The sequence below is a fragment of the Vulpes vulpes genome, chromosome 16, assembly GCF_048418805.1.
Source record: "Vulpes vulpes isolate BD-2025 chromosome 16, VulVul3, whole genome shotgun sequence".
Taxonomy (NCBI): Eukaryota; Metazoa; Chordata; class Mammalia; order Carnivora; family Canidae; genus Vulpes; species Vulpes vulpes.
In genome coordinates this window covers 6,330,880-6,348,974 of record NC_132795.1, presented here as the reverse complement: position 1 = coordinate 6,348,974, position 18,095 = coordinate 6,330,880, and the positions used below count along the sequence as shown (strand labels likewise).

Genomic DNA, 18,095 nt, shown 5'->3' with positions numbered 1-18,095 from the left:
CCCTCCCCGGCCCCTCCTCCTTTCCCTAAAAGACAGGGAGACCTACAGGAAACGAAAGGCTACAAGCCACAGTCCCTCGGTGCAAGCAACACACGTAACTTATCTGTGCACACGTGGGTGTGTGCAAAGGGCCACACAGGAGCAGTGAGCGGTGACGGGGGTCCGGCGGGCGCAGACTCCACCCTCACACCGTCCTTAGATGCCCAGCGGACAAATACAGCAGAGGAGACAGATGTGCACAAAGGCACACATCCAGGTAAAGGGGATAGGTCTAGACTCACGTGTCTCCATCCCTCCCTCTCCTTACACACACACGTACACGCACAGATTCGGTTTCTACCACCCTCCAGCTACTGAAAATGGTGCCTTGCAATAGGCCCTTATGGAGCACTTATTAATGTTTGTCAAGTGAATGAATTTTAATGTACTTAGTTAGGGAGGAATGAGCCCAGCCTAGAGGCCGCTGTCCACGGAATGACCGCGAAGCATGTCTTGGCCCAGCTGGCACAGGAGAGACACAGGTGGACCAGTGCGACCAGGGGAAGAGGACCAGAGGCGGTGGGAGGTCTCTCCTGCTTCCACCCCAAGCACCTCCAGCTCCCTGGTGGCTCATGCTCCGGTCCCCAAGCAACTGGCTCTCCTGCTGAGGCAGACGAGTGGGTGGCCCTGAAGCCAGGCAAGGCTTTTGCTTCCCGAGAGAGGAATTCCTCAAATTTCTCCGCCTCTGTCCTCTCTCCCAAGCCTGTGCATTGATGAAACCTCTGACTTCTTCTCCCGGAGGCTGGGGCAGCAGGGCTGGCCAGGGCAGGCCGAGAAGAATGGGAACAGACACAGATGGCAAAACCTCACCCTCGCTCGGCCCAGATGGCTTCCATCCCAAACAGGGTGATGGCCAAGATCCTGGCTGACTGGACCAACGGCAAATCAGAGCCAGGCGTGATGGGGGAGGGCGAAGACCACCCTCAGGAGGGACAGCAACTGATTCCACGGAGTCACAAGAGGCCACAGAGATGCCTCTTCAGTGGACCACCCCGGCTTGCACTGGTCCAATATGGTAGCTAGGAGGCTCATGGGGCTACGGCGCCGGCTGTGTAGCCGACCAGAACCGAGACACGCTCCCGGTGTAAAACGGACACCGGGTTTCAAACACTTGCTATGAAACAAGAAGGCGACGTATCTCCTTAGATTGAGTCCACGTTGAAATTATGATATTATAGATCTTGGGGATTAAGTCAAACCTATTAATTAAAAAGTAATTTCACTGGACTCTTTTTACAGTTTAAAAAAAAAAAAAAAGATGGTAAGGCATGTCCTTAATATTTTTATCTTGATCTACCTATTGAAATCAATAATATTTTAGACATTTGGGGTCAAATAAAAAATATTAAATCTACTTCTCTAGTTTCCTATTACGTATTTCAGCGCAGCCACTAGAAAACGGTACATCACAAACGTGGCTTGTGCTCTATTTCCTTTGGACCATGCTGCTCTGGGGAGGAGAGCCACGGCTCCCACTCACAACTCCAGCCTCCTGCAGGCCCCAGAAGGCAGCCCACACAAGTTCTGCTGGCACAGGGGTGCCACATTCTTCCCTCCTCAGGACAGCCAGCCCCCAGGAGAACATTACCGCCAGTTCTGCTCTTCCCTGCTCACCCTCCTCCCCTCCCTCATCTCTCCCTCCTCTGCTGCCGGGAGGCCTGTCACAGGGGCTCTGAGTCCTCAGTATCCCCCCATCACTGCTGTCCCACAGCTGCCCCCTACCAGCTCCCCCTGTCTCTTCTATGCTGTACTCATCCGGGTCTTCTCTATGGGTGGAAATGCCTCTGCCATTTGGGGATTTGCCTCTCCAGTGAGTGCATCAGGGACTAAATGTTCCTGCCCGTAGGCCAAGAATGGATGAGATGGGGACTCTGACAAGACTGAGTGTTCTAGGCCTTTCTTTCCCTGATGGCAACTAAGTAGGTTGCCTGAAACAGAAGAGGTGCCTGGATGTAGACAGGACTGAGGGTCAGGAGCAAAAAGGTCAAGAGGCATCTCAGAGATATGCCACCAAGTCACAAGAGTCACTGTAGGATGGAGGGGGTGTGTTTTGCACACAGGATGCCAACACTCTCAAAGCTTAGGAAAATTCTAGACTTTGGGAGGCCAGGGACGCCACAGAAGGTCAGCAGGATCCGAGCCTGTGGCTGCTGCCCCCTTACAGGTGTGCACGGGGACAACGGAAGGAAGAGAAGCAGGGATGGTGAAGTGCGATGAGCCATACGGGGCGGGGGGGGGGGGGGGGGGGGGGGGGGGGGGGGGAACAGATCCTGGCCCCGCCCCGCCCCACCAGCACCTGCCTGCAAACCTGGGGCGCTCACTCAGGCCGGGGCTGAGAGAGGGGCTTGAGGGGACCCAGGGAAGACAGGGTAGTGAGCAGCTCTTACCCCCGCTGGGCGGTGGGCTGGTCGGGGAGGTTCCCTCCATCTCCTCAAAGGCCTCCTTGTAGCTGTGCAGATGGGGCTGCAGGACAAGAACAGGGGAGTAGAGGGGATGCCCGCTGCTGGCCGTGACCCTGAAGAGCAGCGGTTTCCCAGGTAACCAGCCCACCCGCCCCTCCTTGGTAAACACAAAGGTCAAAGGGACATCCCAGCCATTCACAGCCCCACCCACTCCTTTGTCACTGACGGAATGAAAAAAGGCTCTTTGCAAAGCCAGGGTCCCCCACGGGTCCGTGCGGGTGGAAATCAGGAATGCTTGCCTTGGAAATTTCCCCAACAGGGCCAAAGAGAAGGGGCTGGGGACAGGGGACTTGGATCCTGCCAGAAGGCAGGAGAGAAAAGATGTCCAAAAGCCATTTATACCCAGAATAACACACTAGCCTGGATTTTATCAGACATGGGCCACTCCCGATCAGCATCTTCCAGGATGTACGTTTAAAATGCATATTTCTGGGCGCTGTCCCAGATCTAATATGCGGGAATCTCTGGAGGTGGACTTGGGAATCTATGTATTTGACAAACTCCCCAGTGGTTGGTATGCTCCTTGAAGTCTAAAATTCACTGCCTCCAACTACTGAAATGTCTCAGAAATGCAAACCTTCTGGCATTGGAATCAGATCTCCCAAGAAAACCCTATACCTAGAAGGAACCAAAACTGCTCTCGTCAGTCTGTATGATCGGGTTTGCAGGGAAGAGACGGTGGTCATCTGTGTCATACCCGGGACCCTTACCACCCTACCACGCGGTGCTCTTTAGGAATCCCGGGGGGAGGGGGGGGACTCCAATCTCAGTGTTAATCTGAGAAGTGGGAGCATAAAAACTACTTAGGGACGGAAATGCCAGATTCCACACCCCAGAGAAGAGATACAGGGGGAGGACTGCGTTTGCTGAAGGGGCAGTGCCACTCAGGTGAGATACTCAGGTATCTGGCTCCTGGATAGCTCAGATGGGCCCCACCCCTCTCTCTGGCCACAGGATGCTGCCCAGGGACTCACCTCTTTGGGCCGCCCTCCAGGATTGAGGGCGATGGTGAGAGCCAGCTCGGGGGACACGCACTGAACAGGAGAACGAACCCCCGGGCTACGGGGAGACCCGGGTTCTGGAGACTGGTTCTCGTACTGTCCATCGCTGGCTGCCCGCCTCCGCAGAGGGGCTGGGGGCTCTGCAGGCTGCTTCTCCCGAGCCTGCACCCCTGGGAGGAAGGCAAGACAGCGAGGGCAGTGAGCATATCAGGCGAGAGAGGATTGGTCAGGCCCCATTTCCCCAGAGAAGGCAGGGCATGGTAGCCAGGGGCCGCGCTGGAGGGGGCCTGTCTCCCCGGACTCCCCACTGCCTGCTTCTGCCCACCCCCCACCCCTGGCTTTCTCTGCAGGGTGGGGGATCTGCTTAGGTGGGGCTGCCCTTTCCTAGGAAGCTCTGCCCTGCACAGGGTTGAGGCCCAAAGCGCAAAGGGGGTGATATAAGAAACAGATGTCAGCTCCTTGCAAACCCTGGAGGCAGAGGGCCAGAGCTTCCAGGCAAATGAGGGAAGGTGGAAAGAGGAGAGACAGTCTCCAAGGTGACCGCATCAACCAACAAGCAACATCAGGCCCGGGGGAAGAACTTTGGAAAGAGCATATAATGCATCATCCTGCGAGTGGTGCTCTCGAGAAGAAACAAAGAAATGACGAAGTCTTGTGAAGTCCTCGACCCCAGCTGGCCCCTAGGATACTGCTGGCCTTCTCTGGGGTTCCCCAGCCCTCGTCCCGGCACCCCCGAACCTCTTGCCAACTCCCCTTGTGCCGGCCCCTCGTCTACCCACCCCTTGCTTCATCCCGAAGATGGCCCGGCTCCCACCCTGCCCCTCCCAGCAGAGCAGCAGGCAGAGGGCCCGAAGTCATGTTCTCCATCTGCTTTTCTGTATTCCCTTCCACCCCACAGGCCTCGGCATGTCGTTAGCCTCGCCCTCCTTCCTTCCCACCGGCTTCCCACAGCTGGGCTGAGGCACGGAACCCATTGCCTCATGGAGCTGGCTCCGGAATCCTAGAAAACTCACTCCCTGGGTCCCAGAGGCCAAGACCCAGCCTGAGGACAGGCTTCCTGTCTTCCAGAGCCTGTGCAAGGACACTTTCAGCTCTGCCCAACCCGCACCCTGGAGGGGGGGGCAGGTGAAGCCAGGGGAAGGGGGCTGGGACAGGGCCAAGGGCACGTGCGCGCCTGGCTGCCCCGGCCTCAGGCCGACGCGTCTGGGAACACCGCCCCGTGGCACACTGCACACAGATACACGAGCACACGCGCACACTCCTGGCCCCTGGGCGTGCACCACGGGAGCCAAGCAGTAATCACCCTCATTCAGCCCGAGTCATCTGCCCTCCACGGTGGGGTCTGCGTGCCCCCGGCGCCCCGGCCCCCCAGCTCCAGCCTGGTGCGGCCACTAAGGCTGCCGGGAGAGCACACGCTGGGAAGCCTTCCTACTGGTCACGAACAGGAGGCTGCCGAAGCCAAACTAGGGGCGGACACACACAGTCACTCCGAGACACACACTCATATCGTCGCGTAACTGGGGGCCCGGTCCAGACAGCAGTAGGACTGGCGTGGCAGTTACAAGGCAGAGGTTTGAGCCTCCACTTTGGGGTCTCTATCACTCAGAGGCGGCCCGCTCTCTATCTCAACCAGGAAAAAAGAGCCCCAGATGGGGACAGTAAACCAGACCCAACAACGGCTTTACTTAAAGGCAAATAAACCCTCCCCTGAATGTGCCCCTTATTTTCGAAAGAGAAAAATGGGGTCACATAGTCCTAATAAGGGTCTGTTATGACCATCAGCCCAGATTAAAGATGCAGGCAGGCTCTCACCGGGCTGAGCAGCACCTGGGACCCCAGGCTGCGGCCACCCCAGGCTCCCAGCCCTCAGAGAGCAGCCCGCTGTGCTTGCCCCGGGGCCCCCTGCCTTCACCCTGCACTGAGCCCCCTCCTCCCAGGCCTCCTGGGCCACCCGCTCCAGAGCTGCCGCTCGTCTCATTCCTGGCAAAAACATCAGAAAGAAACAGACATAGCCATTGATTTTCTAATAATAATTGTGACAAAGGAGGCCCATTTGGGAAAGGCTCTTGGGGTTTGGAACTAAGTTCGGCCCCAAGGTTAAAAGAAATGCATTAGGGCTGGTTTCAGTTCCGGCTCACCCAGCCCGGCAGCCTGTTTCTGGCAGATCTCTGGGCCTTTGCAAGGGGTGGCCAGCGTCCCTGCACGGGGATCTGATGTCCACCCTTGAAAAGTGGGTCTGTGTTAATCCGAGGCCCTCAATCTCCCAGGGGGACAGAGAAAATCCTCCCCGGTGTGTCCAGAAGCATCCTTCACGTTCAGGTGCTGCAGATGGTTGCAGCCGCCCAGAGAAGGGTCCAGAGTGCCAGAGTGGGGGGCTTCCCGGCTGTGGAGGATGCGAGATCCTGGCACAGTCAGACATCTGAGGATGATCACAGCTCCTCAAGTCCTGAGGCAGGGGGATGGACAGGACTATCTCCAAAGAGCTAGCCTCCGCAGAAGGGGGAAGACCCCACATTCCACTCCCACGGAGATGGCTTCTCCCCTACAGTGAGCCCCAAGGCACCAGTGGCCAGTCAGAGCCTCTCACATTCTTTGAACACAGTATCTCACTGTTGTCCCCTTTGGCAGGCCCAGATATGCCCCAGAGAGCTGGAGAGCCATGTCCCCTCGCTCTTGTCCTTCTCCATGGGAGGGGAGACAGGGCATGGCCAGGGGGAGGGAAGAGAGCCCCATTGTTCCCTGGCCAAGCTGGGACAGCTGGACACAAGCTAACAGCCAGTGTCAGAGAGAGAACACCCCTCCCTCATGTCCCAGAGACTGACCGACCGTAACAACAGGCTTACTCCCTGCCACCCTCCTCCCCAGCGCCACCCTCAACCCCAGGACTTTCTCAGTCTCTTGGCCCTGTCCCCCGTCTCTGCCCGGGGCCTCTTCGTCCACGTGCTCCGCTCCCTACAGGCGCACACGCACAGCACACGCACACATGGACACACACACACACACACAACCTTCACCCGGAGTGGCAGTGGGTCAGAGTCGCCCTCAGAGCCTCTACCCCAGCAGGAGACCCCGGGGCTGGAGGAAGCTGGTGAAGAAAGGTGGAAAGAACTGGCCAGAGGGGCTGAGAAGTCTTCGTCCTAGCGCCAGAGCACGAGGAGTGCGATGCCCTCATGGCGAGGACGTGGCCTTTAGGATCAAAACAGTCAGCAGCACTCGGTGTCCCTTGGAGGCTGCTTTGGGCCCTTCCACCACCTGGATGATGACAGTCACCTCAGCCCAGGGCCTCCACCCCGGCCACCAGACCTCAAAGAACAGGGTGCCAAGACAGCCCCATTCCTGGGGGTCCTCACTCCGGGGGGCACAGCTGGCTCCAAGCCCCCCCCCCCCGAAGTGGACTGGACCTGAGGCAATGAATCCCCTTCATCTAACACACACACACACACACACACACACACACACACACACACACTGAGCTTCTGGGGGCCACAGCCCTAACACACATCCATACACCCATTTCAGCAGAACACAGGGGCCCACCACCCGAGTCCCATGGACAAACGCCCCGGTGTCAGGCATCATCACGTGTCTCCCCGGACTGGCTGTGTCCACCCCCACAGACCCAGCTCTTCTTTCCAGCCTTCCGATTTCCAGAAGCCTGGATTCCTCAGCTCCAGGTGACGGGGCTGGGTGTCCGACGGCATGCTTGGGGCTCCGAAAGCCAGGGTATCCGGGAGGCCACCTGCTGGGCCAGGGCACCAGAAAGCCACACGGCGATCACACTAGCAGCCCCAGGGCAAGCCATGCCAGCTCCCCTCAGGACAGGCCCACCACCCCAGAACTGCCCCGAACCCCCAGGTCCAAGTGAACACTGCACTCCCCACCACTGGGTCGAGGAGAGGTGAAGGGAGAGAGGGGAGGTGGAGGACAGGGGGCATTCTGCTAGAGTCATCTCCCCACTTTCCATGACGGGGAAGAGGAGGGTCTGTGCAAGCACCAGATGCTGCCATCAGTGGCCACCAGTCCCCATGACCCCCTAAGCCTCTTCCCAGAACTGCTCAAGGCCACGGCATGGGGCAAGCCTCAGCACGGCCTCCTCCCTAACCTGGGCCTCCGGGCTCAGAGGCACAGGGAAAACAGTGAGGTGAGTCTCCCCAGAGCTAACAGCCCGTGGGCCTGTATGTCCAAGAGACCCGGGGCAGACGTGAGGGGGCATCACCGTCAAATAGAGCAACGGGATCCTTGATGAAAGGTGCACCATACTGGGGCAGGTCAGGCCACCGTGCAAAACACATGTGGCAGTGCTATGATCTCTCCATGTTTCACATCAGGAAATTGAGCTGAGTAATTAAGAAATTTGCCCAGAGTCACAGAGGCGGTCACAGGCAGAGCCAGGACCACACCCAGGGCTTCTGACTCTTGGCCATGGGTCCCAGGATCAGAGATTGGGGATGAGGTAAGAGGGGATGCTGCATCCCCACGGAGTACCGCACTCGAGAGTGGACAGAGCGGCAGGTGCTAGGGCGCCACTGTCTGTCATGAAGCCTGGTGGCCCATGCAAAGCACAGCCTGGCTCCTGCTGAGACCCTGGCCCAGCAGCCTGGGCAGTCTGGCGAGGGTGGCCGGAGAGCCGAGCTGTCCCCACCCTCACCGAGCACACTCAGTGCAAAAGCCTGTGTGTCATGGGGAATCTGGAAGCTCATCTAGTCACCCCAGACCCTGTGTCCCCAGCAGGTAAGGCCAAAGCCAAAAGCATCAGGCCTGTGTCCATGCGGAAGTGGGAGCACTCGCTCATGCAGAAAGGAAGGGGAGAGGGTCTCGAGAGAGGGAGGAGGAAGTGGGCAGGGCAGGGAGGCAGTAAGGAAGGGAGGAGGGGGCAAAGAGAATGGGAAGAGATGGAAAGAGGAGAAAGAGGGGAGGAAGAGAGGGAAGGTAGACAGGAAAATGAAAGAGGACAAGAGAGGGCAGAGGTTCGAAGGAGTGGCCCATGAGAGAGGGGGAAGAGAGGCTGAGAGCCACAATGAGGGCCAGAGACTTAAAAGGGGGAAGGGGGTAGAGGGAAGGGGTGGAGGGGCGGAAGGGTGGAGGGGTGGAGGGGAACCAACCGGAGAGGGAAGAAGATCGGAGCCGGTGGAGAGGAGGCAGCCGGGAGCCGGGGTGCCCGAGGCCCTGCAGCTTGGCATTGTACGCTGCCCACCCCCACCCCGGGGGAGCCGGCAGGGAGGGGGACAAGCAGGAAGGGAAGGCAGGGGCAAGGGGACCACACCAGGCAAGGAAGGCACCACGCCCACAGCACAGGGGACGAGGGACACCAGACACATGGAGAACGCAAGGGACAAGCCATCAAACAAGACGAAACAAAACAAAAACAAAGAGAAAATCAAGATTAGTTGGTGTTCTGAGTCTGGGAGCCGGCCACACGCTGGAGAGAGGTTGGGGGGGGCGCTGTCAGACAAGAAGAGAGGGTGCGTCCAGGGTTCTGCTTCCCCAGGGGCAGGGGGGCCTCCTGCTGTCCTGCAGGACGCCACACCTCTCTCTTTTCTCACCCCAGCATGGGGCAAGCAGGGGCCGGTCAGGGACCTGGAGATGCAGTCCCACTAGCCCACAACTCACTTGTCCCCACGGCCAGCATGGCCTCAACTTGGGACCTCTCTTCTCTCATGGTCACCTGCCTCCTTCTGGACTCAGCTGTGACCCCACCAGCCTGAGCCCAGGGGCCACAGTCCCGAGCATCCATCACCTCCAGGCTGTCAGTCCTTCCCTTGCACTCGCCTTCATAACCCTCTTCCGTGGAGTCCCTTACATTTCTACCCCTGCCCCCAAGCTGCCGGGCACCACCAACAAGTCCTTCAGATGAGCCCGCCTGGATGCCCCATAAAGACCTGCCCTGCCCTCCTGTTCTCCACGCTCGCGGACCCCCTGACACCGCAGGGGCCGCACAGGAAACCGCGCTCCTTCACCAACCCTCTGCCTCACAAGCTGCTCCACACCAGCTTCTTGGCCCCATCCTCCCCGTGCCTCTACCTGCCAAATGTGGGAGGCTGTGGGACTCAGCCCTGGGAGCTCTTCTGTACCTGTGGTCCCCGCTGGGCACCATCACGCAGTGCCACGCTGCATGTGACATCATATACTGGCAATATCGTATACTGGCATCATTGTGCCACCGCTTCTAAGCTCCAACCTGTCCCCTCAGAGCTTTTGAGGGCATCTGCAATCTGTCATGGCCAAAATCACACCTCGGACGTTCCCCCCAAGTCTGCCCTTCCCACGTTCTTTCCCGTCTCAAAAAAGAGCAGCTCCACCCTTTAGTTGCTCAGGCCCCCAAACCCTAGAGCCGTCCTCGACTTTTGTTCCCATCCCACATCTAGGCCTGACGGCCCCACCTCCAAAGCTGTCTAAGATCTAAGCACTTCTCCCCGTCTCCACAGCCACCACTCTGACCAATAGCAGCAGCCTCCTCACCGGTCTCCCTCCTTCCATCCTGGCCACATTGGTCCTTTTAGAACAAGTCAGACAATGTCACTGCTCTGCACACAGCACACAGAGCAAAAGCTGAAGTTCGTATAATCACCCACCAGGCCCCCCGCAAGCTGGCCCCCAGGCCTATCACCTCTCGGACTTCGTGCCCCACTACACTCCTCACCTCAGGGCCTTTGCTCTTGCTGTTCTATCTGCATGTTCCCTCACAGCCCAGTGTAGCCTTCCCTGATCCTGTGTAAAATGCAACCACCCACCCTCCCTCTGCCGCTCACTGACACTCTACTGCTTTATGTTACCTCTGTGGCACTTATCATCCATCTGACATAATATACATGCATTTGCTTATTTGTTTATTGTCCCCTCATGGAGGCAAGAATTTTTACCTCTTTTGTTTACCACCATTTTTCCAGAGCCTGGACTAACACAGGCTAGGAATTCATGCTGAATGAATGACTGAATGGGCCTTGATATCATCTCCTATTTCCATACAATGAAATGTAAAGGTTGGGTTCTCAGTTCAAGGTCCCAAAGCCTGATACCGGTAATTCCCTAAATTTGTATTCACCCTTTATTCCTACTTCACAGAAGAGGTATCTCACCTCCTCGCTGAGCCTAAATCACCCATCCACTTGGGCTCCCAGGCCTATATCCACTCTTACTTCCTTACCGATCTTATTCTTGCAGTTTCTTTCTTTCTCTTACATTTTTTTCTACTTTTGATTCCCTCCATATTCAACCTCCGCTTCTCCTCCTCTAAAAAACATTCTCATGGCTCCTACATTTACAAAAAATAAAAAATAAACAAATAAAACTCCCAGCATCTTGCTACACTCTTTAGCTACCCATTCTCTTCCCTTTTATCATACAGCCACTTGAAAGAACAGTTGACATCCTGTCTGCGCTGCCTCTCTGCACTCACTTCTCAATCCCGCGGTCTGCTCTCTGTCATGACCACTCTACTGAAAATATGTCTTTGAAAATCCCCGGGGCCACCTAATTGGCAAGCCCAGTGGATTTTTCCCAGTCCTCCTCCTCGTGATCTCTCCAGTGACATTTCGAGCCCCGCACCCCTCCTTCTGGAAACCCTTTACTGTCTTGACTTTTGTGGTGACCCACTGTCCTTGTCTTCTCTCGCTGTCCTGAACATTCCTTCTCAGCACCACCCCCCTCCATTCCCCTCATGACCATTTCACCCTAAGTTTTTTTCTCTCCATGCCCTCTGACATAGAGATCTTATTCATGGCCAAGTGTTAATCTACATCGTTGTGAGGATGACTCCAAAATCTATAGTTCTTTCTACTCTTTCAAGCTCCAATTCCAGATGTTTAGCTGCTTTCCCTACATCTACTACCTGCAGGCTCTGCCATTACCTCAAACTCAACATATGGAACACTGATGTCTTCATCTTACACAAAATCCACTTCCCCTAAAGCCTGGCTTGTTAATGGAACTGGCATTCTGGTCCTATTCATGGAGCCCCAGATCCATCTTTGGTGTCTTCCTCTCCTTCACCTCCTATATCCAATCAATTCGTAGGTGTACTGGTTCCACTCTCGTGGTATCCTTAGCACCCATCTCTTTTTCATCTCCATGGTCAGCACCCTCATGCAATGGCCCAACCCAGTCTATCTAATAAATGACCACATCTCCCAACTCAGAGTTGGAAACTCTCTCCCAACTCAAAGATGCAAACTCTCCTATTTTGCATCCTTCCTGCCCAGATCCACCAGATACATCTTCCTCAATTACAGCTCTGATCGTGGCATACTCCAACTAAAACATGGCCGTGGCTCCACCCTGCCACCAGGCAAGATTCAAACTCCATAGTCTAGTATTTTAAGACCAACAACCTGCAGGCCCCAGGCTACCTTCCTTGACTCTCTCTCACACTGCCTATATGCTCTCAATCTACTATATTCGTCAAACACTTATGCTTCCCTGTCTTCACTAAGAACCCTGTCTCTCCAATGACCCCAACCAGTTTCCAACTCCTACACCTCTCCCAAGGTTCTATTTAAAACCCACATTAAACACACTCCTCAATTTCTTCAGCTGATATGGATCTTTACCTTTTCTTTACTCCCACAGAATTTTCTCTATAGCTCACTTATTAAGAATGACTTCATTTTAAAGTTCCAATTCTTTCTCCTCTTACTAAACTCTAGACTCCTTAAAGATAAGATGCACATCTGATCTCCAACATGCATTGAAATCTCTACCTCTAGGGACATCTGAGATCAGTCCAGTCACAGAATCAGGATTATAAGATAACACGGACTCAACAACTCTGACTCCTATTTCTTTTTCTTGTCTTATTGCACTGGCTAGGATATCCAATACAATGCTAAGTGATAGTGGTGATAACAGGCATATTTATTTTGTCCCTGGCTTAACAAGAATGCTTCTAATGTTTCACAAGAAAGTGTGATGTATATGCTACAGATTCCTGGCACCTACCCTTTATCAAGTTAAGAAAACTACCCCTATATTCTCTGACATCCAAGCTGAAATAAGACACAAGGAGTTGTTGGATCAAAGTGGAATGAACCAAGAATACAGTATTGGAGAAATGCTGAGCCAAGGAAGAAGAGCCAGGAGAAACCAGATCAAGTTCATAGCCATGAAGAGGCTCTCCCTCAGATCTGAGCTTCCTGGGTTACTCATGCTGAAGCTTATGTTCCAGCTTCTCGCAGAAGAATGTAGAAGATGCAGGAGGAAGTGGTACTAGTCTGTTCCTTGACTCCCAGATTGTTGTACACAATGATCCTGCCTCTGCAGGGTTACTGAGGAAGTTGTGCAAACAGGACCTGCTGACATAAGAAATACTTTCATGACAGGGTGTGGACCAAAGAGGCCCCTCTATAGCCTTGGAGACCAAATATATCTGTCCACTCTATACACCTCATCACTTCTCCTGACTGAGTCACTCACAGTTGGTGGAGAGGATGATAGCAGGGTTGGGGACAGAGACACTGTACCAACATCTCTCCCTCTCTATGACTCCTTGGCACCCAAAGCCTGAGCAGCTAAGGATATAGAGGCTGACAGTCAAGACTTCAGAAACTGAAGCAGAGAAAAGGCTGAGAGGAGATGCACTACAAGATGCCCATCCTTCTGACCCATTAGAAGGATGATGGGCAATCCTTCTGGACCCATTAAGGTACAGCTTCCTTTAGAGCAAGCTCCAGGAGAGCTATACAGAAGGGATTTCTGGTAGGGGAGAGGAAATTCACTCTGCTTCCCCAGAGAATCTGGCCCCAGATCCCGCCCATCATTAGGTTAGACTGTTACTATTCCTCAGGCCACCTCAATTCTATGAAATATTAAGAGGGCCCCATTCTTCTCCCTTTAACAAAATCTCTGACAAAGAAGCCAGGGGTCCTTATCTCAGGAGCCCAGAGGTGGAGAAAAAGCAGAAGATGGCAGCCCCATGTGGACCACCTCATAAAGCTTTTCACTTCTAGAGTTAGAGAACTACTCATCCTGTGTTTTGACTCTCAGCTAAAAGCAATAACGCGCTCCCCGACCAGCTCTCCAGGCAAGATGAAACCCTGATTGCCAATTTCCATGGTATAAATACTTCCATCGTGGCCAATTTGAAGTTACTGAGAGTGGAATGAGGAACTGCACTCTGCTCTGAAGTACAGCAGGGCATCCATGCCCACACAGGTCCTAGACCCAGACCAATACCCAGCTGGCCTGCCCTCAGCTATTTCCCCAAACCCACTGTCCATCCCCAGAGAGGGGTCTCCCTCTCTTCCTACAGCTGGTATGGTGACTCAGCTTCCCCTACATTTAGGGAAAGAGGTGGAGGGCAGAGTCAGCTGCCCAGGCTCCTCTTCTCCTCCCTGAGCTCTCATCACCCTGGCAGCTGAGGGGCTTGGCACAAGGTCCCCTACCCGCAGTGTCTAGTCCACCCCTGCCTGGCCTTACCTCCAACATTTAAATAAACCCACAGGATTTCCCACCCAGTTCAGCTGCCCCCATGGAATGGTTATAGGCTTAGGCCAATAGGAAGGAAGGGAGCCCTTCCCATCCCTCCCAATGTGGCCCTGCACACTCTGCCATTTCTTGCCTTTATCTCCCCAATAAGCTCTCTGGTCACTCCATTCTCTCTCCTCTCTCCAGAAAGTTAAGCCCATTCTCTGATAGGAAATGGAGCTTCGTTTCTGTGTCTGCTTCTCATACAGAGCCGGTCCAAAAGCAAGGACCAACAAGACAGTTGAACAAGAAGGGGAACCTTGGTCTCCCCACCAAAATGAGACATTTCCTGAGGGGACCCACCAGGGTTGAGCACTCAGGTAGAGCCCAGACCTTTAGGACACCCTCTCTTCTCTGCTATGCCCCTGGAAGGGCCCAAGGCGGGACCTGAGTCTACAGAAACCTCCCCTCCAGCCTTCTCCACACCTTCCCCCAGGAACTAAAGTCTGAGGGCTGCAGGTAGTTGCGAAGAGCATCTTCTCTCTGCCTAGAAAATCTGTACTCCAGCCCCAAAGTAACCACCTCCAGGAACCTTTCCCTGATCATCCTAGCTGATAAGCCTTGCTTTTCCTCCAGCTCTGGGGCTTCAGTCCCCACCCCTGTCATGGCACCTTACACTCCTGTGTACCTCTCCGTTCCCTAAACTGTAAGCTCCTTGAAGGCAGGAACTGAGAGACACTAGTTTTTGAATCTCAATGCCTGGCATAGAGCCTAACAGACATTGAATGCAGGAAGGGATGGCTGGCTAGCCTGTGAGCTCCTGACACCTCTTCCCAAGGTCAAAGCAGCACCTGCCAAGGGCTGATGGCTGCCCTGGCACCTCCCCCCAGCAAGACCAACCGAGACCAAAGAAGGAAGGCACAGAGGGGGTGGGAGGGGATTGCCAGGACTGACGGTCCCTGAGGCTCTCACCTGCTACGCGGTGGGCCACCAGTCCCTCCAGGTTTAGTGGTTCCTCCTCTGGAGTGCGTGAAGGGTCTGAAGTTGCCTCCTTCGGTGGGAGCGGAGGCTGAGCAGTGAGGCCAGGGAGAGAGGCTGGGGGCTGCTGAGGCCCTGGAGGGCTCTGGGTAGTTGACAGGAAGGCAGATGAGGAGGAGGCTGGGCTCTTTGGACGGAAACTCTGGCTGGACCCAGCTGGACATGGCTGATAATCATAAGGTGAGTAAGGCCTGCCAGGAGGGAAGGACTCCACGGCCAGGGAGGCCCGTGGGGCCAGCTCAGGGGTTCCCAAGGAATGCCCACTGGGGATGTAGCCAGACCTGGACTGGGTCAGTGGATGGGGCTGGCAGGAGGAGCCTGAGAGAGGCTGGGAGGACAGCGGGGAAGCCCCTGGCCAGGCCCCTGGGACACTCTGGGACTTGTGCAGGGGGGCGGAAGCTGTGGCCGGCTCCAAATCCAGCATCAGCATGTTGAGTGCTTCGATGGACTGCTCAATCTCTTGCTGGGAGGCTGCCCTGGGGAACTCAGGGAGGCCGGGGGTGGGGGTCTCTGCCGGCGGCTGGGGGCTGGGCCTGCTGGGCCCGAGACTCTCCAGGTGGGCTCTCTCCTGCTGGCGAGGAGGTGGACGAGGCTGCTGCTGCTGCTGCTGCTGCTGCTGCTGCTGCTGCCAGGAATTCAGGCCCCTCTGCACAGCCTCCCGGCTGCTGCCCCCGCGTGCTGGAGCTAGGGGCAGCTGGGGCTCGCTTTCCGGAAAGGACTGGGAGCGGAACATACTGCTGGGGTCATGGCCATAGTGGGAGGTGGTCACTGGCTGCGGCCAGGCTGGGTGGGGCCCCTCCCGCTGGTAGCCGGCTAAGCCCTCCTGCGCCGAGTAGGAGGGCCGCATGGGGGCTACGTGGGCCGCGTGGGCAGGTGCCGTCCGGCTGGCAGACTCATAGGGGTAGGCCCCACCATTGACCATGGGTTCCACGGGGTAGGGCTTGTCCAGGCCGTTGGTCAGGGAGGACAGGGCCTCTGGGTAGCCCCCCTCACTGGTGTTGGTGACCCCGTCCAGGGAGGACAGTGTGCCCATGCTGCCCACGCTGTGCCCATCCTGGTTGGGCAACTCGTCGTCCAGGATGTCTGTCTCCCGCTCAGAGGCCAAGGCCCCACCGTTGACGTGAACCTGGGCTGGGACGACATGCCGGCCTGAGGAGGGTACGGCCGGGCCCCCCGCCGGGCGGGACCGGAGATGCTGGGGGTGGTACATGGCCCCTTGCTTCTCTCTCTCTACACCGAAGCCACTGAGCAGGCGGTCCAGCTCACGCTTCTCCTCGGGACTCAGGGCAGCAGGGGCGCTGGAGGGGCCGGGGGCGGGCTCATCGGTCTTGTCTGTCTTGGTGGAGGCTGTGGAGTTGCCGGAGTCGCTGCTCACGGAGAGGGTGTGCTCCACGTGGTTGGGGGTGGCCGACAGGGCAGGGCGCGTGGCATTGACAGCCCCAGTGCTGCCGTGCAAGGAGTCCTTCTTCTTCACCTTGGCATACAGGCTCCCGTCCAGGGGTCCCTGAGTGTGTCCCACCACCTCTGCAAGAGAGCCGGAGGGGACAACAGACACAGAGGTCAGTGGGAGGCATGACATCTTCTCTTCTCCCAGAGGAAAGGAGTGAAGAGCTTCCATTCCCTGGATCCTAAAATCTCCTCTCCTGACTCAAGGTAGAGCTGAGGTCAGGGATGTGGGAGAGGAGGACAAAAGGACCCGACCCCAGGCTTTTGGGCCCCAACACAGCCTCAGGGCCAGGCAGTGAAGCCTAAGGTAGGTGGGTGCTGCGGGGAGGTCCTGGGAGCAAGATGCCCCAGTCTAAACCCTGGCTCTGGCATCTCACCAGCTTCCCAAAGACTGGAAGCACTGGGTCAGGATGGGGTCCAGGAAAGCCAGCAGTCCCCGTGTCACAGAGGACATGCTTTCCCTCTGAATGCTGAGCTCGTGGGGTTCCGGAAAGGGGACTCAGAGACCAGGGTGACAGGGGAAGCATCCAGAACATGAAAGGAGGTGTTCTCATCAGGGAGGGGTGTCCCCTGTGTCATTTTGTCTGTGCACAGCTCTGGGGACCCCATGAGCAATACTTTCTCTGAAAGGAAAGAGTGAGCACTGGGTGGCTCAGGGCCAAAGGGCTGACTCAGGAATGAAGAACTTCCCCACCCAGAGGGACTCAGTGATTTCACACCCTGTACAGTCAGCAGCCCAGCTTCCAGCCCCGACACACACACACACACACACACACTTGCGTGCACGCACAAACACCTCCCCTCCCTTCGCTCTAAAGGCAGGCCCCCGGCTGGCAAGAAAAGGAAGCCCCCTCCCAAACCCTGCACAAACTCCAGCCAGACACCCAGAGTCCCTCACACCCCAACCACACACAGGAAAACCAGACACAAAGACATCCAGGGACACACACGCCAACTAATAATCGCCCGAGTCAAACACCCAGAATTCGCCCAAATCAAACACCCTGCTGCACTCTCGGGGCACACTAGATGCATAGGTGCCCTTTACACACCCGTTATTTCTAATCCTGTGAGTCGGGAGTATTATGCCTACTCTAAGGTTGGGAGAAATTGAGGTCCACAGAAGTGAGGCCATTCATCTGCAGATACACAGGAGAGCTGGGATTCAATGTCAGAACTAATTTAAAATATGATTAAAATAAAACGAAATTAAAAGCGAAATTAATTTAAAATCAGAACATCAAAAAACCATGTAATTTTTATTATTCCACACGGTCTCTCGTATCACACGCACACACAGGGTCACTTAAACACATAAAAAGGCAGCAACACCCCAACATAAATACTTCAATCTAAAGCCACAGTCATTTCACAAAATACAAGCTCCTACACCAGGCCCAAGGATCAGCCCTCAGGCCAGATAGTGGCAGCCTCTAAAAATAAACACTCGCACAGAAGCCCACAGCCAAAAACAAGTGATCACACAACCACAAAACAGGAACATCCTGATCAACATACACACTCAACGAACCACAGGCCAACCAGTGACGTCACGGGAGCTAGCACAGCGATGCCCAGCGAGGCGCATCGTCCACGCGCCCCCTCCCCGGGGGGCTGGATGCTCTGCTCACTCACTTAACTCTCCAGAGCCACCTCTCCGTCCCCAGTGTTCCCTGGGGCTTTGGGACCTTGGCCAGCGGCAGGCCCCACG

General features: G+C 55.9%; 1 protein-coding gene across 11 annotated transcripts in view; it reads right to left on the bottom strand.

Annotated features, from left to right (window-relative positions):
- TNS1 (tensin 1) overlaps window positions 1–18,095 on the bottom strand; it is a 229,696-nt gene that overhangs the window by 30,713 nt on the left and 180,888 nt on the right. For 7 of the 11 annotated variants that reach the window (XM_072741836.1, XM_026002181.2, XM_026002184.2 and 4 more), the window contains 4 exons: window positions 14,873–16,462; window positions 8,605–8,688; window positions 3,476–3,672; window positions 2,427–2,502 (listed from right to left, as the gene is read on the bottom strand). In XM_072741836.1, the coding sequence (XP_072597937.1) occupies window positions 2,427–2,502; window positions 3,476–3,672; window positions 8,605–8,688; window positions 14,873–16,462 (1,947 nt within the window). The remainder of the gene's footprint in view (window positions 1–2,426; window positions 2,503–3,475; window positions 3,673–8,604; window positions 8,689–14,872; window positions 16,463–18,095) is intronic. The other 4 variants (XM_072741842.1, XM_072741838.1, XM_072741840.1 and 1 more) reach the window with 1 other exon arrangement.